The following is a 23,258-nucleotide window of genomic DNA, read 5'->3' as shown; positions in this document are numbered from 1 at the left end:
TGTCATTAAAACCATATTCTTCCTTCTAACCTGGAGAGTTTTCTTAGTTCAAGTTCACTTTAAGTTCAAGTTCTTTCCTACAAGAAATCTTTACCTTTTCTGGAATAGACCATCAGGGGGGTCTGTATGTCTGATATTGGGGTAAAACCCCTCCCACAATGTGATGTCATGACCTCACTGGTCATGTCCTCACTGTCTGTGAACCTCGTTGCATTGTGGGAAATAACTGTTTCCAACTACCAAGCAAGCAATATCTCCCTCTGTGCTTAATGCTCTCAGTAATGAACATTCCGTACAGATCACCTGGCAGAACTAAAAAGATGTCACCACCAGTGATGGATTTCAGAATGTAAATCGGGGAGGAAAAATTTTACAATGGGCAAACGCTGACTTAATCATCAATGAATATTGTATAAAAACACAACAAACAACAATTATTCATGATGTTTTCACTACAGTTCTTAAAGTTGTCGCTTTGCATTTTGGTACCCCACAATACAGATGTACCTCTTCCTTCCAGTTTAACCAACATCCAGGGTTAGAAACCTCAGGTAAGGTTCCCCATTCCTATTCCACTTTTTCCTTTTAGCAAATGATCACTTTACTACTCCATCATGAAAGAATGGCATATATAAAAATTATCACTATGGATCAGACCTTTATATGTTCAGTCCAACAAATGCTACAGATAGAAGCCCTGTACACAGATGCCTCTGGTGACATCTTGTGGTAGTTTAGGAGAAAAAAAAACAAGAAATACAAAAAAAAAAAGGATTTTATTAAAAATAAGTTTTGAATCAGGATGATACCATTTATTGGCTAACTTTAAGATAAATAAAACCAACTCCTTCCTTTTACTGATGGCTAACATGGTACAACACTCTACTGCTTCTGATAAAAACAATACAAATTCCATAAGTCCAAGCAGGTAATGATTGTCTCAGTGGAATGGAATCCTTATTTTTACACATGGACAGAACTTGCTCTCTGAAAATCAGCAAGTTTTGCTGTCTCAGTGATTGACAGATGAGTGTAGTTAAGGGATTCCTAAACCAGCTCTTGCTCGTTATTTGCAAATAAAACTGTATTTAAACCTAAACTACTAGTGTAAGAGTTGAGCCACCTATAATTTCTTAGTTTTACCCTCCTTGGGTGCCTCTTAACCCTTGTTGTGCTAATATGCCTCCACCTTCCCCAGGGATTTCTTTTAGCTTCAAAGACACTAGAGATTGCTGATTTAGACAATAAAAATTGGTTTATTTACATACTCCAAATGGTGCAACGCGTTTTGTGGATATATCCCACTTCTTCAGGCAATACAAGTGAGCATATAACATCAAGCATCTGGGTCTAAGCTCAGCGCCTCTGTGCACTGAGCTTAGACCCAGATGCTTAATGTTATATACCCCGCCAAATTGCACCACAAGTGTGCTGGTTGGCCCAGCTGTCACTTCTCCCTCACTTCCTCTGCCTATCATGGGTAGCTACAGGTGTCCCTTGGTATTAGGTAGTACCCTCAATATTAAGCTAGAGGTACCCCACGTATTAGGTAACTAAAGGTGATGCCGACTGAAAGGCGATCTGGTCAGTGGAATACTGAGATTCAAGCGAGTAACCTCTCATTAACTATGCAGAGTCCTGAGCAGAGTGTAAAAGGACAACTGAAGAGAGAGGTATATGGAGGCTGCAATGTTTATTGCCTTTTAAGCAATACCAGTTGCCTGGCAGCCCTGCTTGACCCTCTGCCTCTAATACTTTCAGCCATAGACCCTGAACAAGCATGCAGCAGATCAGGTGTTTGACATTATTGTCAGATCTGACAGATTAGCTGCATGCTTGTTTCTGGTGTTATTTAGACACTTCTGCAGCCAAACAGACCAGCAAGGCTGCCGGACAATTGGTATTGTTTAACCACCCTGGCGTTCTATTAAAATTGCCAGGGCGGCGGCGCAGCAGTTTTTTTTTTTAATCATGTAGCTAGCCTAGCGCTAGCTACATGATTGCCGCTGTGCAGCGGCATCTCCCCACCCCTTCCAATCGCCTCCGGCGATCAGAGCAAACAGGAAATCCCATTCAGAACGGGATTTCCTGTTTGGCTTCCCCCGTCGCCATGGCGACAATCGGGACGGCGTCATGGCGTCGGGAGTCCCGATCCACCCCATAGCGCAGCCTGGTGGTGATTGGCCAGGCTGCGCAAGGGGTCTTGGGGGGGCTGTAACACGGCAGGTAGCGGCGGCGATCGATCACAACACGCAGCTAGCACAGTGCTAGCTGCGCGTTTAAAAAAAAAAAAAAATTGTGAAAATATCGCCCACCAGGGCCTGAGCAATCCAACGCGACGGTAATGGACGAGCTGAGCTCGTCATTACCGCCAAGGTGGTTAAAAGGAAATAAACATGGCAGCCTCCATAGTCTTCTCACTTCAGTTGCATTTTAAGGCAGGAGAGAGGGGAGTGAGCCGCCTTTACATCATCAGGTGCCTGTAGGCACGTGCCTATAGTGCTTTATGGTAAATCTGGCCCTGTATGTGTGTGTACATAGGAATTCAAATTTTTCCTTTTTTTTTTTTTTTTTTTTCAGTGTGCCTGTGGATGAGTTTTGTTGGCAGCAGCCAGATCAATCAGCAGGTTAGCACAGCAGGGACAAATAGTACCATAAATGTTACCGCTTTAAATTAATTTGACAGCAAGGCTGATAGCAGTCTATACAGTAGACGAAATACAAATTTTCATTTAAATAAATAAATAAACCATGGTGTTCCTGACAAACACATGAAATATTTTTTTTTTTTTACATTTTTATTAGATTAAAAACACAGGGAAGAAAACACTACTGGCCAATCGTCAAACCGAGAAAGGAAACAGAATAAAAACAAGATGTAAAAAAACAAGTGTCAATGCATAAATATAGAACCACAAGTTGTAAATAGAACTACAAAGTACAGTCCACAGATGTGCTCATTATCAGAAAATACAAGGTTTCTGTACAAATACCCAGATCCAGTTGAAAAGCAAACTAGAAGCTGTAAAGAGAGCAGCGATGCACCATATCTCTGGCTTCCAGTTGTATGAGTGCTCCCTGTAATGTCCAGCAAGTACCAACAACTTACACTATTTCATCAGGAACGTTAACTCAAGATCTGACGCAAGGTGAACAGTGCATTACTGCAAGCAGCATGCGTTATACACAGTGCTTTGGGTAATGGAAGTCTATGGGCAACACACGTAGTGTAAAACAACAGAGAGCAGTGTGTAGCGTTGCACATGTGCAGACTGACGGGAATCCCAGTGATGTACTTCCTAGCAGGGAGTACGTCACTGAGTGGGGGCGGAGCTATGCACCTGACCCTGTCAGTGCACTCTGCTGCAGTGTCATATTTATGTATTTGCATTGCAGTAGGATGTGGCAGGAGCATCATATCCCACTGCAACACAAAAAAATAGGTGTAAAACCAGCCTTAAATAGAAGTGTGGCACTGGGATATATTATATTTTACATTTTCATTTTTTTCCCCAGAGTTACACTTTAAACTTTACTATCAGGCTTTTATACATGGTCATTTCTGAACTTCATAGTGCACAACAGCTTTGGACTTCTTGTTACGGTTTAGCAGCAACACTTTATGTGTTGAGTAAACTTAAATGAAGCTCAAATCCCTGGTACAAAAACAGTCATAAAAAAAATAACGCAATGTACTCTGTGTTTGTAAGGCTGTAAAGTGTTTACTTTAGAATGTCTCTCTTTAAGGCAACTTGGAACGGAGCTCTGGCCTGAGGCTATATGGAGTTGGGAATATTTACACAGATTTACTGGACTGGCTTATAAAAAAAAAACAAAAAACTACCCATTAAAACATTGGGAATAAAAAGGCACAAGTTCAGAATGTCTTCTCTTTGTTTTCATCACAAGTCAGACCTCCAACATTAAAGGCCACATTTCTTCATTACATACTGCCAGGGACATTGCATTTTAAAGTCAACTTGTCCAACAAAATAATGTAATCAGCTGCACACTGCAGAGCATAACCACGTGTTTGTGCGTTTTTGATTTCTATAGGAAATAATTTTTTTCATTGGTAAAATTTGTAACAAGCCCCATCACCCCAACCTAACAAGCCTTATTGGCTGCACATAGGGTAAAGAGGCGCCCAGGTATAGATAAAACTAGGATAAAAACACTAAAAACAAAGGATAAGGTGGAAGTCTCACATGACAATGGCTTATTATTTACAGTCAACACGTTTTCATGGGTCCAAGCCCACTTCCTCAGGCAAATACCAGTTCCAAAGTGCCTCTGAGGAGGTGCGCAATGCTACCAGCTAATCTTGCCTTTGGCACCGTTATTGGTCACAGGAAGTGGGCTTGGACCCATGAAACCTTTGTCATATAAGTTGTGCATATAAACATTTATCTGTAACATGGGCGGCGCCAGGGGGGTGCTATAGCACCCCCAAAATATTCTTAGCACCCCTCACCTCCCCGCTCGGTAATTAGAGCAGTGCTACAAGAAAATGGCCGCCTATGTCCACAAATGCGGACATCGGTGGTCATTTTCTTGTAGCTAACAACACAGGCAGGGGAGGCTGGGAGCGCCTGTAAAGTAGGAGAGGAGGTAGTGGCCACCAGCTCACAAGGATATGCTAGCGGCGGCCGCGGGAATGGAGGTGGGATTAGGACAGCTCTACTACCTACACAGGTGCAGCTATACTACCCATACTGGGGCAGCTATACTATTTATACTGGGGAACTACACTACCTATACTGGCAAAAATTACTGCCAAAAAAGTCTCACCCTGCTCCTGAAAAAGTCCTGTTTGGCGTCATTATTCCCTCCTCCAGGCTGCAATGAACTCAGGGGGTAAGACCTAATTTGGCTGCCAGCTATTATTGGTGGCTGAATTACGCGTTTTTTTAAAGTAATTTAGTGTCCATATTTTGATGGCATGCAGATTACTGACTGATATTGAAATACGATAACAGAGGCGCCAAGCAGAATAAAATTAGTTAAAATTGTTAAAAAGGGGGAAGTGGGTGGACTCACCTCCCTTCTGAAAAAAATGGCCGGACAATGGACAGGTTACTTACAGTCTAAAGTAACATTTATTAGTAACTCCAAAAGTGCAACGCGTTTCACGGGTAACAGTCCCGCTTCTTCAGGCAAACGATTATTTGGAGGGTGCTGGGGAAGAGAAACAAAAGGACAATTCTCCGGCCATTTTTTTCAGAAGGGAGGTGAGTCCACCCCCTACCCCCCCCCCCACACACACACACACAGTTACCTCTGCAGCGCTAAGCGAGATGCCTCCTGCTTACCCGCATCTCCTGCCTCTATAGGACATAATAGGCTGCCCAGCTGGGAGCCCAGCTGCATGTCTTTAGAATAATTGTTAGCCAATTGTCACACAAAGCATAAGGAACCGGCCAGACCTACACAGCTGATCACAGCCTCATAGCAATCATTTTGTAAAGAGATTTTGGTAAACGAGGGGTATGCATGTTTCACATAATGAGTCTCTGGTCAGCGACTGGATCTGAGCTCTTTGCTTTCACAGTTGCATCAGATGTTCTCCAGGTTGCAGACAAGGCTCTTGTTTCATAGACCAGGTGTACATTATCAGGAGAAACTTGAAGAACTGGAGTCTGAGGTGTTAAATTGTCCCATTGGCTGGTACTGATGACCAGAAAAGCGCCCTCTGCCAAATCTCCCCCACTTACATCTGCCTGGGAGGAACCTGAAATGAGTAACACAAGCAAACATCACTTTCATGAAGGTTTTTCTGACACTTATTATAATGCATTCATGTACAGCATAGACATTCTGCAGTGCTTTACAGGTCATGGAACATCACCAGCTGAGGTGAGTAGGGAGGGCGTAAAAAGTAAGATACTTACCTCAGTAGTTGAAAGCCTCTGGGAGGTCCAGAGGCTTCCCTAATCCTTGTAGAGCCCACCGTTCTAGTGCTGAGTGCTTCTTCATCTTCTGGCCATGCTCCTGGGTGTGGACCAGCATATCCAGACTGGGCATGCGCGAATAAGGTGCCCATCAGGATGAAGCTGTACATACTTGCGCATGGGCTTTTTCCTTCATGCACAAGTGCTTTGCTCTGTGCATGCGTGGACCTTACTTGCACATACCCAGTCAAGATGCCCTTGGCCAGATGAAGACCTTTTAGGTAACAATTTGTTCAGGGACCCAGCACTGGAACGGTAGGGTGTAGTAATGTCCGGGAAGCCTCTCTAGACCATCTAGAATGCTTCCAAAACGGAAGTCACTTTTTTTTCTTTACTCACTTCAGATGTCCTTTAAATGAAACATGAGCTGAGAGGTTGACATTTATTTCCTTCTAAACAATGCAAGCTGCCTGGCTGTCCTTTTAATCTTGTGTATTTAATACTTTTTAGCCACAGACCCCAAGGTTAAGAGCTGGAGGGTTTAGGGTTAGGTGCCACTGGGGGGATGGTTAAGGGGTAGGAGACACGGGGGAGGAGTTTAGGGTTAAGCACCACCAGGGGGGGTGGTTAAGGGATATGAGACACTGGGGAGGGGTTAGGCATCACCAAGGAGGATGATTAAGAGAATCCCTGGGGGTGAAGGGGGGGGGGGGGACTAAGGGTCAGGCATATGTAGATGGAGGGTTCTGTGTGAGAGTAGGGTTAGGTTTAGTCATGGTAAATATCGGGAATGATTACCAGAATTCAGTGGTAGAATATCGCTAATTCTACTAGTAGCAGTCTCCTGCGCAGTTTTCCCCATATGCCTTTTTTGTTCCATGTACACAGGATGGTTTAGGTAAAGTAGGGTGTTATTTTTTTTGTTATTTGCATCTCTGTGTCCCTCTCTGGTTGCCTGGAACAAGAACAGGGATACGATTTTCCTGCACTACAGACTTCATGCAGAAAAGTTACTTGGAATATTTTATAGCTAAAGAAACCATATAGCATGGATTAAGGATTTGAGTTGCTCCATGCAAACACTTGGATGGGCTTGTTCAAATCTCTGCCTTGTAAGGGAATACATGAAGCAGGTCATTTCGGCATTGTGTGCTAAAGCTGGGCACAGCTATAGCACTAATGCTACAGTGTACTTCCTGCGCAAGGATAATTCGGGATCGCCAGGACCCCAAATTACTTCTCCCTCCATGTTGCTGTGACCCGGAGGGGGAATAGTATTAAACGCCACCGGGAGTTTGAGCAGCAGAAGGATGAGCTGTCATTCAGCTCACCCTGCGCCCAGCTTACTTCTGACGTTATAACACGAACACCCCTAATGCACTTTCTGCAGTGCCTTTCTGAATAATGTGCAGTAATGCTACATAGCAGTTCTTCATGCTATGAAAAATAACGTGAACATTATACTGCCACTGAGCTCATACACAATTAACCCTGAGACTGCCCCCGATGTCTATAGGTGTTCTGTGTTTTCGCATCCATAAGCACTGGATGTCTAGAAGCATTTTAGTACAAAACTACTTTTGCCTTCTGCAGACGTCTGTAGGAGTTTTTGCATCCCCATATTCTTATGCCACGGACGTCTGAAATGCATTTAGTACATGGTTTTGGCTCAGTGCTAACTTTCTACATAACTTGTATTATTCAAATAATTCTAAGATGATGCTGAATTAGGCAAATGTTACTGCAAAACTGTGCAGCTTGGAAATGGACCAATCAAATGCCTTCACTGCAAGATTTGTCCATTTTACAATAGATTTTCATAATAATTAGCATAATTCAAAATCACCTCAAAGACATTTAACCTCCCTGGCGGAGGCTCAGTTCAAGTGAATGTAGGTCAACGGGAGCTTTTACTCACCTCCTGGGGGATCCAGACATCGGTAGCCGTTGTTCTTTCTGTCCTCAGAGGCTCTGAATCACACTGGTGAGATCGCCGTCGATCTCACCAAAGTGTTACAGCGCCACCTGGAGGACGGAGGTAAAATTGTAGCGCTGGAGCCCAGAGAGGTGAGTGAGAGAAGGGGCTGCTGCTGGCTTTCTGGCAGCATGATTGTTTCCTGATTGTAGCCCCTGAAATGTTCAGATAATACCCTAAAATCTGGAAATAATCATACCGCCAGGGAGGTTTATCAAAAACACTATTTAAACATAACTGGCACGTAGCTCATTTCAAAAATAGCTTGCTGTCTAAAGGTAGTCACTAACGGTCCAATTTATAGTGATAGTTAGAGCGATCAGAAATTCTGATTGGATTGGTTGTAAATAATTTCCATTGATAGACACAATCGATTACGAACGGTTATAAAAATAGTCGTCCGATTGGATTTTTCAAACCAAAATTTGGATTTTCTTGTTGGTTGTGATAGATAGGAAGCAAAGATTGGTTCGTTGATGGTGTAGTGAAAGATTTTTCTTCCGATGAGAATTATCTGATTGCTCGAATGATTTTTCACTCAAAATTGGATTGTTAGTTGCCACCTTAAAGTGAACCAGAGACAAAGCACCCTCATGTATTTTACCATATAGATCAGTGGGAACATTAGAGAAAACACCTACCATGCTTTCTGTTTCATTCTGCACTGCACAGCTTGTTTCTAATCAGCCCTGATAAAATCTTGACTGAGCATTCAGTCTGGCTTTGCTATAATGACTCAGCTATAATGATTCCTAAGCAGAGCCACAAGGGGGCAGGCTTGGGCTTGAAAAGACATGAGAGAACACAGACTGAGCTATAAATATTCCTGAGCAAAGCCAGACTGAATGTTCAATCAAGGATTTTATCAGGGCTGATTAGAAGCAAGCTGTGCAGTACAGAATGAAACAGAAAGCAAGGTAGGCATTTTCTCTTATGTTCCCACTAATATATATGGTAAAATACATGAGGGTGCTTCATCTCTGGTTCCCTTTAAGCATTAAATTTTATTCAAAGAGTTTTTTTTTTTAAACCTTAACCACTTCGCATCCAGACTTTGTTTCCCACTTATGGACCAGAGCAGTTTTGACAGTTTAGCCATGTCCTTATTTAATCAGGAATAACTTTCCCTACTTATGACACAGAAATGAAATATATTTTTTTTTTCAAGACACACTAGGCTTTCATTGTATGCCATGTTTTCCCTCGAACAATTGTGTTTTCTATAAATTCTAATGGGAAAACAAGGGGGGGAAAAAGAAAAAAAAAATCTCAGTTTTACCAATTCCAGTTTAAAAATAAAAAGTGCTACTGTAGATAAAAAAAACAAATTTTGTTTGGCTATTCTTACTGCTTATCACAAAACTTAGATTATGTTCCTTTCACAATTTATGGAGAAGATATTGGATTCTGAAATAATGCTACAGAGTGTGAACTGAGAAAATTAAAGTATTTTTAATGGTCAAAATCAATCTCATTAGCTCAGGAAACATATTCCAGTTCACCAATTAGTGCTGCATCAGATAGTGGCAGAAATGTGCACAGGAGCAAGACCAATCCTGCACAGCACTGCTTCTGCTACAAGACTTATATCTACTGACTTGTGGCTTAGATGAAGTCACAGAGGATGTAGATATACTGCAGTGGTGTATACACACACACACCTTCCCCAAAAATATTATTTCTTAGCATCAGCATGGGTTTACTAAGGACAGGTCCTGTTTCACTAACATGCTCAGCTTTTATGAGGTAGTAAATGAAAAAGTGGATATTGGGAATGCTGTAGATGTGATATACTTGGACTTTGCAAAGGCCTTCGACACTGTTCCCCACAAAAGTCTGATGCGAAAGTTGAGGATGCAAGGACTGGGGAAGTGTCTGTGTGCATGGATAGGGAACTGGCTAATGGACAGAAGATAAAGAGTTGTGGTCAAGGGATCTTGTCCAAAATGGGTGACTAATAGCAGTGGGGTCCCACAGGGGGTCAGTACTGGGTCCAGTGCTCTTCAGTGTATTTATTAATAACCTAGTAGATGCATTAGAAAGCAATGTTGCTATTGTTGTAGATGATATAAAATTGTGCAGAATCTTCAAGTCTCAGGAAGATAGTGTCATATTGCAACAGGATCTGGATAGGATGGCTATATGGGCACATACATGGCAGATGAAATTCAATGTTGAAAAATGTAAAGTCATGCATTTTGGTCGTACCAATGGTCTAACACAATACAAAATAAACGGGATACAGATGGGGACATCAAACTTGGAGAAGGACTTAGGAGTACTCATCTACAACAGGTTAAATAATTGTATTCAATGCTAAGCAGCTGCAGCTAAAGCAAATACAATTTTGGGATGCATTATAAGGGAAATAAAAACTTGAGATGCTAGCATAATATTGGCCCTGTTTAACTCTCTAGTAAGGAAACATCTGGAATATGGAATTAAGTTCTGGGCACCTCATTACAGGAAAGATATTGCAGTTTTAGAGCAGGTGCAGAGACGAGCAACAAAATTGATACGGGTGATGGAAGGTCTCGCTTACCAAGAAAGGTTAGATAAACTGGGTTTATTTAGTCTGGAGAAAAGGCGCCTTAGAGGGGATCTAATTAACATGTACAAATAAAAGCTTGGTGGATGAGCTTTTTTGCCCCTAGGCTTTTACAAAAGACTAGGGGACATGATCTGCGCATGGAGGAAAAACGTTTCACCCATTTATTTAGGAAAGGGTTCTTTACAGAAAGAGTGATCAAAATGTGGAATGCATTGCCACACAAAGTAGTTATGGCAAATTCTATATCTGCGTTTAAAGGGACTCTGAGCACCTCATGGGTTTGCCTTTAAGCACACCCATGAACAATTGAGCGTGTCAGCATACTTACCAGCCACTTGTTTTATCCAAACTCCCCCTGGTGTTGCCGCTATAAAATGCATGGGGCAGGGCAACTTCCAACAAAGTCGTGCTATGGGCCATAGGCCAAGAGGCTCTGGAGTAGCCTCTTGCAATGGCCATGCGTGTCACTTCCTCTTCCTGCTTCATTTAGTGATGCGCTTCTCTAACAGAGAAGACAGGGGTGACCCGGAAGTTATAACATAGCCAAGATGGCAGCCGCGATTTTAAATTTAAATCGAATGAAAACTATTTGGTGTAGAATGGAGATTCGGGCATCAAATGAAAGATGAAAGCACAAGGTAGGTTTTTTTTCCCTTTTGGGGCTAATTGGATCATGCCCTGTAAGGGTTTTTCACCTACCTCTGAATCAACAGGGATAGGTGAGGGTGCAGGCTGGTGTTGTACTGGTGCATTTTCTGGTTGAACTGGACGTATGTCTTTTTTCAACCCAAATAACTATGTAATGATATAATACTTTTTTTTTCCCTATTGTTCAGTACTTTTTTTTCAATTGCTTGGTGCTGTAAAATTATTTTTAGATGAAATGAAAAATTATCTCCTGAATAAAAACTCTAAAGAAAAAGTGAATTGGATAAGGGACTTTAATATGAACTTAGTCTAAGGTCAGCGACAGGGGCCTCCGTATTTCTGCTTAGTAAGGCAGTGTATGCCCGCAGATAAAACTCTGACAAGCGACTTCCAAGATCAGGGCTCATTTGCATAGATCACACTTTTTTTTTTTTTTTAAACACTTGGCAACATAGAAAATTAGAAATGAACTTCACACAATTTCTTAATAGGGCTAGTACTATATGTACCTAGGGTTATCTCATCATGTCACTTCAGTTACCATTTTATGCAGTGAATGTGTTACAAATATATGGGAGATCATTACAAGTAAGAAGGAGAGAATAAGAGTCAGTATAGGGATCCAGTACATAGTTGGAGTGTTAGAGGCAATCAGGATGATACTTAATAAATGTCACTTTCTACAAACCCAGCCACACACTGAGACAGACACCAGTAGCTAGGGATGAGCAAGGGCAGCTTCACAAATAGCAAAACTATCCTGGAATGTTTGGGGTATGCAGCAGAGAGGGTTAACTTGCCGCTGCTACATACATCACTCTCCACCTTCCACACTTCTGCCTACACAGCCAGGGAAGATGAAGCGCAGCGTGTAATGCTGAGAGGTGGCGACATTGGAAAGTTGACCGGTCTGCGTCCCTGAAACGATGACGTTTCAAACATGTTTACCTAGATATTAAAAGAATCCCTTCAGCTGAGAAAACCAAATAAATGGCATCTGCATAGTGAGTTTTAATAGGTCCAGACTTTTTTTTTTTTTGCCTCGAGTAAGTGAATTATATGCAATTGGGGAGCAGTGATATGACCTGGATAAATAAGAATCTTCACAGACTAACGCAGAACCAGGACAAGGTCCTCCAGCCCCCAATGCTGAGACACCAAAGTGCGCCCCTTCATCCCTCCCACCCCAGCCGTCACACACTGCTTACTATTGGACTAAGAGATGCCCCAGGGACCCAATACCTTAAAGGGAAGGTTCAGGGACACCTTGAAAAAAATAAAAATCGATATCCACTTACCTGGGGCTTCCTCCAGCCCGTGGCAGGCAGGAGGTGCCCTCGCTGCCGCTCCAGAGGCTTCCGGTCGTCTTCGGTGGCCGACCCGACCTGGCCAGGCCGGCTGCCAGGTCGGGCTCTTCTGCGCTCCAAAGCCCGGCACTTCTGCGTCCCACGCCGGCGCGCTGACGTCATCGGACGTCCGCCGGGCTGTACTGCGCAGGCGCAGTAGTTCTGCGCCTGCGCAGTACAGCCCGGCGGACGTCCGATGACGTCAGCGTGCCCGCGTGGGACGCAGAAGAGCCCGTCCTTGGAGCGCAGAAGAGCCCGACCTGGCAGCCGGCCTGGCCAGGTCGGGTCGGCCACCGAAGATGACCGGAAGCCTCTGGAGCGGCGACGAGGGCACCTCTTGCCTGCCACGGGCTGGAGGAAGCCCCAGGTAAGTGGATATCGATTTTTATTTTTTTCAAGGTGTCCCTGAACCTTCCCTTTAATCTCTAGTTATCTGGCTTGAAGTCACTGCCATGTATCTCCTTTTCTTATTTCTCTTTCTTTCAAACACAATAGGGGAATGATAGCTGAGTGAGTTGCGTGCCCCTCCTACACTGCGCCCTGAGGCTGGAGGCTCTCTTGCCTCGGCCCGGCCTGGACTAAAGTTAACTCAAGCACTGGGGGAGCAAAACATTTTGGGATCACTTCATGTTCATCTGCTAGGAGATGTTTGACTAATAAAGTTGTGAAGGAAGACAGTAGTGAGTGCACAGTTTCCGGTTTGTTTGCTATTAAAGAATAACTGGGAATACACGCTCAGCGCCTGGTGATAGGAGAAGGGTTGCACCAATGGATGTTTCACTCGTCAACAAGAACTTTCAATAGGTCGGAACGTATGCAACCAACTACATTCTGTTCTGTTATTATTATTATTGATTTATATAGCGCCAGCATGTGGCGCTGTTCAACAGCATACAGGGTATAAACAATACAAAATAAACAATACAACAGTTAATACAAGACAATGGTGGGTTACAGCTGATGCAATGAACATATCAGCTACAGATTTTTACACAGGGGTAGGAGGTATGCATACACATTGCACAGCATTGTAAGACAAAGGGGAAGAGAGCCCTGGCCAAAAGGCCTTACAGTCTAAAGGTGTAAAGGATAGGACAGTAAGTAAAAGGGAAGTTGTGTATGAGGGGGTAGAAATGGTGGTCAGTGGCTGAAGTGTCCTAGGTAGGAGAGTATGCTTGCCTGAAGAGGTGAGTTTTCAGATTGCGCCTAAAAAGAGTAAGCGTGGATGGGTCAGGATGTGTTGAGGGAGAGTGTTCCAGGGGAGGGGAGAGGATCGAGAGAAGTCTTGTAAGCAGGAGTGAGAAGAGGTGACCAGAGAAGAAAACGGAAGAATATTGTTAGTAGAGTGGAGATTGCGTGTTGCCCTCCATTTATTGCTGGAGAGAGGCTGACAGAGGTGACCTTCATGGTGGTTACTAGACAGTAGTGTTGGGCGAACACCTGGATGTTCGGGTTCGGGCCGAACAGGCCGAACATGGGCCAGATGTTCGGCATGTTCGGCCCGAACGCCGAACTCAATGGGAGTCAATGGGACCCCCGAACATGCCCATTTTGGGGGCCCTATGGGGTCGCAGGCATAAGGGGGGAGCATGCCCCGGTCGCGGGGGGGGTCGGAAATTCCCCCCACCCCCTCCGCTAGCGCTCCCCCCTCTGCCCGCTTCTCCATACAAAAAGTTTGAAACAAGTTCCATAGTACCTGGGCTGGTGGCACTGGCTGGCAGTGGAGTGAGGAGGAGGAGGAGTCCGAGTAGCAGAGTGACGTTGAGGCCGGGCAGCGGGCGGTTCAGCGCTAGTACCCTTGTGGTACTTCCGCCCTTTCTCTGACCTCACGTCCTCTGCGTGATGACGCATACGAGGGTACGCGTGATGCGTACCCTCGTATGCAGAGGACGTGAGGTCAGAGAAAGGGCGGAAGTACCACAAGGGTACTAGCGCTGAACCGCCCGCTGCCCGGCCTCAACGTCACTCTGCTACTCGGACTCCTCCTCACTCCACTGCCAGCCAGTGCCACCAGCCCAGGTACTATTGAACTTGTTTCAAACTTTTTGTATGGGGAAGCGGGCAGAGGGGGGAGCGCTAGCGGAGGGGGTGGGGGGAATTTCCGACCCCCCCCCCCGCGATCGGGGCATGCTCCCCCCTTATGCCTGCGACCCCATAGGGGGCATAGGGGGGCAGTATTCGGCCGAACAGGGCCCTGTTCGGCCGAACAGGGGCCCTGTTCGGCCATGTTCGGCCATGCATTCTGCAGTTCGGGCGAACCCCGAACAGTTTGGCCGAACACCACCAGGTGTTCGGCCGAACTCGAACATCACCCGAACAGGGTGATGTTCTGCAGAACCCGAACAGTGGCGAACACTGTTCGCCCAACACTACTAGACAGGAACAACAGGCATAATACTACTCCCCAAAATAACCCTTTCTTGGGAGTTCTCTGTTTAGAGATCCAAAACGGGCATGTTTGGAACAATTTGACTTGGAAACACTGGAACAAACTACTGCCAAGAATGGAATCTCAACACAAATGCCTTAATGACTTCATGAATTTATGAAGCTATACAACAGCTGAAGCAACAAGGGTGAAATTAAGGCAACTGCAGCCATTGCTTGCATACAAGATGGAGGCCAGGCCTCCAGATGGCTCCACTGCTTTGCCAAACCCCGTAAGCCCTTGAGCCCCGCAGACATTTTCCATGGCTGCCTCTCAGCCAATCAGCTGCGAGCGAATGTGGTTGGCCTCTCAGCTGCCATCAATACCCAAACCAAGAAACAGTGGAAAAATCATGATGATCTGAGGGGGATTTAAGGCCTTGAAAAGTGAATGAAGTAACCATAATCGCCCTGGATTTGCGAGCAGCAAAAACCAGAGAGTCTATTAGAACTATTCATGCGGCAATCATCCGGGGCCCCATGTGAAATTGATGACTGCTTTTTAATTAAGTGCGGTTCACCTCCGCATATTCCAGAGATGAGGTTGAAATAAAACAAAAGGGGGTAAACTAACAGAACACAATGAGGTCTGCGGGTCGAGCATTTAATTGTTCTGAGGATCTGGATAATCAGATGCAGATCTTGATTTCGTTGTTTTGCTTAACCACCATGAAATGGGCGTAGTTACTCGAGAGATGCTGAACTCACTGGTAAGATTTGAGACCAACAAGGTGGACAAAGCCTTCCAGGTCACATAGACTTTCTACATCTCCAATTCAAATGTCTGCATACCCTAGATTACACTCCGGCTACTAAAACAGTATAAATAAGTGCAATAAAAATAACAGTGTATAGGCCTGCACCAATCGGGTACCTGTCAGTTACTTGAAATGCGGGACGGGTACCCTTTTCTTATGCAGGTTAGTTTGCGGGTAGCGCGCTGCGGTTGCAGATAGGGTTACAGGTTAAGCGTGCGGACTGTTAGATCAGCTTCTACTCTTCCTCCACCCGGGGCATCACTGCACTTCCAACATGTCTTCTGGCTTCTGATCACATGATAAGGCATGTGATCGTAACCCAGAGTATGGTGCTAGTGTTGCAGTGCCCCCCCCCCCAGTGATGAGAGAAGGGTGAAAAGTCTCTCCCATCATCCCTCTCCCACCACTGGGCGGCATTAACGCTGACACCATGTTTTGGGCCTGATCACGTCAGATCACGTGATCAGAAGACCTGTCAGAAGTGCAGCATTGCACCAGGTGGAACAAGAGAAGAAGCTGATCTAACCATCCGGACAGGTAATTATAGCAGCTACCTTCCGCCCACTCCTCATGTCTTCATCAGGCAGCCTAAAAGCAGGAAAGCGAGTAGAGTTGCGGGTCTGGAAGGTCACGGGTCGGGTGCGGGTCACAGATACCCCAGTAAGCAGGTCGAGGTTCTGAAAAAGTAGATCCGTGCAGACCTCTATCACAGTGCCTCTACTGTATGTGTACCCTAATAGATGCCCACTCCTCTCACATTACTGGACTGGACTAAGTAACTACCATCTTTATGTTGTGTATTGTTTGGTGAGGCACAGGGGGACTCTGCTGGTGGTCTCCCCTTGTGTCAGACTGCATCCAACAAGGTTAGGGGCTCAATAGAAAAGTGGATATACCGCTACACTTGTGGTGGTAGCTGAGCTGGACCTGGGCAACCACCCCACAGATCAAAGTAGAACAAATAAAGTTTGGTCCGCTTCAAAGTCACTCCAACAATTTATATGGGACTTATCCCAGAACAGCCACTAAGACACTCAGCTGAGTGTCTTAGTGGCTGTTCTGGGATAAGTCCCAAATAAATTGTTAAGGTTAGGGGCTCATGGCCCTGTGAACAACCTCAGGTAAGGTTATTATTTTTATCCTTTATCAGACGTGCCCAATCGTGGATATGCTCATTGTATGTGTAGGATGCAAATACATCCACCGTTAGCACCTCCTTCTAGGAGACTAATCTTGATGCCGGCAGAGGGGCTTAACCCACGTCTGTTGGCTATGTGGCACCAACAGTCTGGTTTATTTTGGGATGTTGAGTGAGGCGCTGGCAATCTGGGAGTTTTGAGCCCAGGGCTCTTCAAAAGTTTTCTCCGTGTATTTTTGCCTAGCCTTGTGAGCTCCTCACATGATGGTTACTAGCCTGATTGGGGGGGGGGGGGGGGGGGGGGGGGTAGTCAGACCAGTTTTCACTGATCCGTTTGCCACTAAATTGCCAGTGTGAACTAGGCCTCATACTTTTAGCCACAGACCCAGAAAAGCATGCAGATAGAGTACTCTGACTGAAGTCTGACTAGATTAGCTACATGCTTGTTTAAGGTGTGTAATTCAGTCACTACTGATGCGGGAAAGATCAGCAGGACAGCCAGGCAATAGTATTGTTTAAAATGAAATAAATATGGCAGCCTCCATATCCCTCATTACAGCTGTCCTTTAACCCTTTCCACTCGTAAGTCCCGCTATGCAGGACATCCCTGCAGCGATGGTCTGCAGCGCATCGGGACCGCTGCAAACCGCCGATCACCATGCGACTGTTTGTGGGCATGTATTTCTACATGCCCACACTGTCAGTGCCCCCCAGCCCCATACCTAGTGGCCGGCTTAATCGCTAGAAGGAAGTGACATTTAGATTCCATTAAAAAAAAAAAAAAAATCATTGCCAATTAAATTTTATTTTTATTGCAGATTGCCTGCGAAGTTGTTAATAGAATGAATGGCATCCTATGGGATGGACTGGGGGAGTGTGTAAATAGTAGCCAATATTTTATTGCTAATATGCCCAATTGAAATACCAACGATTGCATTGTGTGTAGGGACAGTAAGACATCGGGTGGCGGGCATAAAACCACCTATTATTGCGAAACTTGCTCACGCAGGCCCGGATTACACCCAGGAAACTGTTTTTCAATTTACCATACCTTGGCTTTCTCCTCTGCAGGGCCGGCCTTTGCTATGAGCGACCTGTGCGGTCGCTCAGGGCGCCATGCTCTCAAGGGCGCATGCGCCCTGTCGCCCCTTGCCGCCCCGCTGTCTCCCTGTGTCCTCTCCGTCTATATTTAGAGCCAGACTACAAGAAAATGGCCACCGATGTCCACAAATGCAGACAAACGGCGGCCATTTTCTTGTAGCCTGCTCTAACTACAGATGGAGCAGAGGCGGGGAGAGAAGAGTGACGTCGGCGCTGGAGCTGGATGTCAGGTAAGTCAGTCTCTGCCAGGCCCGCTGCCACATAAATGGGGGGGGGGGGGGGTTGCCTGGGGCAAACTACCTACGCTGGGGACAAACTACCTACACTGGGGGCAAACTACCTACACTGGGGGCAAACTACCTACACTGGGGGCATACTGGGGCAAACTACATACACTGGGGGCATACTACCTACACTGGGGGCAACCATGCTACTACACTGGGGGAAACTGTACTAGCTACATTGAGGGCAGCTATGCTACCTATATGGGGGCAACTATGCTACCTATATGGGGACAACTATGCTACTTATGGGGGGGGGGGCAACAAAATCCGGTTTCGCTCAGGGCGCTGTGAAACCTAAGGCCGGCCCTGCTCCTCTGCTACCAGCCAATAGAAGATGCCAAACTGTCCAAATAAGGTATCAAATTAAACGTTATAATGTGTTCTTTAAAATAAGATATCCCATGTTACGGTGTTATGTTCCATGTTAAAATGAGAGAGAGAGTAAGAGGGAGAGCGCATTTCTTAAAAAAAAAAAAAACTCCGAGCTGAAACTTATTTCACTCAATGAAATGCAAATCAGTTGCTATCTTTTATTTAAGGTTATTTTTTCGATTTTCCTTTTGATGTGCTATCTGCCACTGTTAAAATAAACCTACCATTGAAATGATACTGTTCTGAGACTTTTCATTTCTTTGTCATTGGACAAACTTACAAAATCAGTGAGGGGTCAAATAATTATTTCCTCCACTGTACCTGTTTCTGGATATATCCTGTATGTGCAGTCATACCATGCCTGCCCAGGCAGGTAAAATGCAATCGAGTGAGAGTAGGTTGCAATGCCACTGTGCCTGACCTGATCATCTGTATGCAAGTGCAATCATCCAATAAATCTTTCTGCTTGCAATGGCGGTGTCTGTTTACCCCTGATCACTCTTACAGTGCACTTGTTTTTGGTTAACGATGTGCAGCACAACAGGGACCTTTTTTGTTAAATAAAAGATGGCTGTACTGCATTTATTAAAGAAAAAAAAAAAAACACAACTTCTTGCTGTGGGTTTAGCATGTGACCACTCTAGTGCAAACACTGCTCATTATTCACTTTAGTCTGGGATCACACTATGCAGAACTATGCAGTCAGTGGCATAGCTAAGGAGCTATGAGCCCCAGTGGAAGTTTTACATTGGGCCCCCAAGCATGCTATGCATAATTGATACAGCGCACTTATACCTGCCAAGGACAACCACAGTGTCGTGGTAGAAGAAGGGGAGGGGGGGATAGTTTCTTAGTGATTACTACTATTCAAAGCATATATAGAAGTGATTGTTACTGGTACAAGACCAATACACAGCTAATACAGGTCCTTCTCAAAAAATTAGCATATTGTGATAAAGTTCATTATTTTCTGTAATGTACTGATAAACATTAGGGCCTGTTCATACTTGCTGCGTTTGTAGAACGCGTATAAATTCAAAGAAACGCAAGTTGAAAAACGCATGCGTTTTTCTTGTGTTTGAATGCGTTTTCTATTGCGTTTTGCACAAACACGTGACCCAGGGGAAAAAAAAAAGAATTATGGGAACCGCAGATGTAAACGGACGCTAAAAACGCAATAGTACGCGTTTTTGATACGCGTCCATAGACTTTCATTGCGTCCGTTTCTATGTGTATCGCACAGAACTGCGTGCAGCAATGCGGATGAGAAACGTATGCGTCTCATACGCATACATGTGAACTAGCCCATTCAAAAGCATTAGGAGCCGTTTCTATGCGTTTTTGGTACCCGGACATGTTCCCTGAAAACGGCTAGGAACGCATATAGTCTGAACAGGCCCTAGACTTTCATATATTTTTAGATTCATTACACACAACTGAATTAGTTCAAGCCTTTTATTGTTTTAATATTGATGATTTTGGCATACAGCTCACGAAAACCCAAAATTCCTATCTCAAAAAATTAGCATATCATGAAAAGGTTATTAACCTAATCATCTGAATCAACTAATTAACTCTAAACACCTGCAAAAGATTCCTGAGGCTTTTAAAAACTCCCAACCTGGTTCATTACTCAAAACCGCAATCATGGGTAAGACTGCCGACCTGACTGCTGTCCAGAAGGCCATCATTGACACCCTCTAGCAAGAGAGTAAGACACAGAAAGAAATTTCTGAACTAATAGGCTGTTCCCAGAGTGCTGTATCAAGGCACCTCAGTGGGAAGTCTGTGGGAAGGAAAAAGTGTGGCAGAAAACGTTGCACAACGGGAAGAGGTGACCGGACCCTGAGAAAGTTTGTGGAGAAGGACCAATTCCAGACCTTGGGGGACCTGCGGAAGACCTTGAGAAGGACCTGTACTGTGGTTGAGGGAGGGCCGTATGGGGCCCCTGTTGTCTAAGGGCCCTGGTGTGGTTGCAACCTCTGCACCCCCTATTGCTAGGCCACCGGATGCAGCCAGAATGGATCAGATGTAAAATTTGCTGCGTCTGTCCACATTTGCTGATGTCCATTGTAACAGAGAGGTCATTGATACTATGGCATCCATGACATGTCCGTGTTCTATCTGCTGTCCAAAAATGTCAAGCAGGTCAGGACTTAGCCATTCCACTACGGCAATGAACACGTGAATACTCAACATAGGATCTGTTGACGTCTGTTGCGAAAACCGGTCCACCATCATGTGTGTTGTGGACCTATCCTTACCTTCCAGCACTATGGTTTGTTATTACCCCGGTTGAGGTTAAACATATTTGTGCACTAATCATCACAGAGTTAAAAAAAAAATCCTATCCAGAATTACTGGATCACTCAGGTTTAGGGATGGTCAATGAGATGCAAATAATTTTGAGTTGATGCAGCTTGAAAATGGACCAATCAAATGTTACCTCAGCAGGATTTGATTGGTTCATTTTCAAGCTGCATACATTTGCTTAGTGCTGCAACAACTCGAAAATTCTTATTGACCATTTTTACTCAGGTTCACCAGCATTGTCCACTTTTCTCCAGCTTTGGTAAGTTGAGGCTAAGGCCTTTGACATCCAGAGCGATTACTCCAGACACCATCTTCGCTTATTTTGAACATCATGTAATTTTCATGGTAAACCAGTCCTCCAGTTTCCTATGGGGAATTCTGCACAATAAAGGTCTTTCATTCCACTTGATTTTGTACATTAACTTTGAAGGTTTCCCAGAGTTACAGCATTATATTTTTTTCTCTTCTTCATACATATAAAGACATGGCTGGATTTTTACGCAAGACCACAAAGGCCATGGCACCAAGATAGCAAGGGGCGGGCTGTGGGCAGCAGGGTGGCAATAGCAGTTAGTCTGCCGAACATCCGGCCTGCAACACAGAGTTGCACATAGTGGTGGTTGGCCACCGACAGCTGGATCTAGCACTGGGGGGATGACGGGGCAGCAAACGGGCACTTACAGTGAATTTTGAGCTGCCCATCACTCAGCAAATGTTCAGTTCGCCAAGGAGCTTGCAATCTAATCCCTGCCATCCTGCCACTAACTGTTCTCAGTGGAGCTTACAATCTAGTGTAACATAGTTTCCTGCTGTCCCTCTTTTAGAGCCCAGTCGGTCCCTCTGACCACTTTCTTCCTCATTTGTCCAGCTTTCAGGACTGATGTAAAGATCTATATAGATATCTGTATTTTTCTACTGAAAAAACAAATGTATTTAATTGACTTTAAACTTTATTCTCATCTTTTAAACTGACGAGTTTCTTTTTTTCAAATGTTAATATGAATAAAATTAGTGATGCTAGAAAGGACTAGTGTGGTTTCAGGGCTCGTTTCCACTCGAGCGAATCTGCATGCGTTTTCTGCATGCAGATTCGCTCAACCAATACAAGTGGATGGCGCCGTTTCCACTTGTGAGGAATTCTGTGCGGCTCGCTATGCAGAAAAAATCTGCACAGCAGAGCCATCAGAATTCGCACGCCGCACACCCGCACGCGAATCGACGGTAATTTAACCAAATAGGAAAACCACAAGCTCTTTAGTCTTGCGGTTTTCCCGGCAATTCCGCGTGCGATTTCGTCTAAAAACCCATGTCAATGCTCGCCGGCATTGACATGGTTAAAATCGCGTCGTTAAAACTGCGGGTGATTCCGCGTGATAAGTCGCATGGAAACGTCAACGATCCGCAACCGCATGCGGATTCGTTGACGCGGTTTCCGCAAGCAAATCGCGCCGCTCAAGTGGAAACGTACCCTGAATGATGAAACAACATCTTTTGCATATGAATTCTTTATGGTATGACTGACTAGGGGTTGTGGCAAGGGACAGGACTAGGGGTGTGGTGGGGGCATGACTAGGGTGTGGCAGGGGCATGTCTTAAAGCTGTCCCTCTTTGTTATCTCAAAATGTTGGGAGGTATGGAGTAATATTACTGCAATGGTGATATATATAGTTAGTCCTCTGCACAAATTAGAGTTAATAGTATGGCGTAACCTAGGTCTCCTTCAGCTGCCAGGCATAAATTGCATTACACATCTTTAGTCTGCCATACACTAGTAGAGAAGGCAAATTATTAATATCTACCGGATTCTCTGGTTTAACTTCAGCTTGATCATTTGACATTGTTATCTTGCCACCTGCCCCAACCTGTTCTTCACAAAGTACGGCTGTGGCAGCCTGCCTCGGCCTATTACACCATCTAAGATCATTATCCATCTGCTCTGACATCTGACTGTTCATTGACCTGCCTGCCCAACTCCAAATAATGTTCTCTGCCTATGCCTTGGTGTCGCCTGTTGTCCCCAATACTGGTTGGGAAAACCCTGGGGGAGCTGCGATCTTGTGGCGACTAAGCGGCAAAGCCCATCTGGGGAAGACCCAAGGTCACTTAGACCCCACGGCTCACCCATTGCCAGTGGAAGAGTCAACAGCTTTACTAAGCACTGCTATGAGGATTTGCATCTCTAATAGGCAAGATTGCAATTGGAAGCAGCCAATTGATTTCTATAGGCTACCATTCATTGTCTAAATTTGGGTGCGGACAATCTGTCCAAATCACTCCTAGTAGAATCAAACCCTAAACAATAAAGAATATCTTAATGCTCTCAATCTCCAGAGGTGTAACAAATGCCATATATCTTAGTTCCCTCAGCATCTAGAGGTGTAAATAGAACTACTGTATGCATCTAAGTACTCTCAATACACTTAGATACCAACATTGCAGTGTTTCATAGTTTTC

The 23,258-nt window shown here is 44.8% G+C and overlaps 2 protein-coding genes across 2 annotated transcripts in view; one reads left to right on the top strand and one right to left on the bottom strand.

Annotated features, from left to right (window-relative positions):
* The window catches only part of TMEM220 (transmembrane protein 220), a 292,061-nt gene that overhangs the window by 169,395 nt on the left and 99,408 nt on the right, over positions 1 to 23,258 (top strand). The gene's annotated exons all lie outside the window — the stretch shown is intronic.
* Positions 2,822 to 23,258, bottom strand: part of SLC2A10 (solute carrier family 2 member 10) — a 57,489-nt gene continuing 37,052 nt past the window's right edge. The window contains exon 6 of the mRNA XM_068262942.1: positions 2,822 to 5,731. Coding sequence (XP_068119043.1) covers positions 5,614 to 5,731 — 118 coding nt within the window. The 3' untranslated portion in view covers positions 2,822 to 5,613. The remainder of the gene's footprint in view (positions 5,732 to 23,258) is intronic.

This window comes from Hyperolius riggenbachi, chromosome 12 (assembly GCF_040937935.1).
Source record: "Hyperolius riggenbachi isolate aHypRig1 chromosome 12, aHypRig1.pri, whole genome shotgun sequence".
Classification (NCBI taxonomy): domain Eukaryota; kingdom Metazoa; phylum Chordata; class Amphibia; order Anura; family Hyperoliidae; genus Hyperolius; species Hyperolius riggenbachi.
The sequence above is the reverse complement of the archived record's forward strand: the minus strand, read 5'-3'. Positions and strand labels throughout refer to the sequence as shown.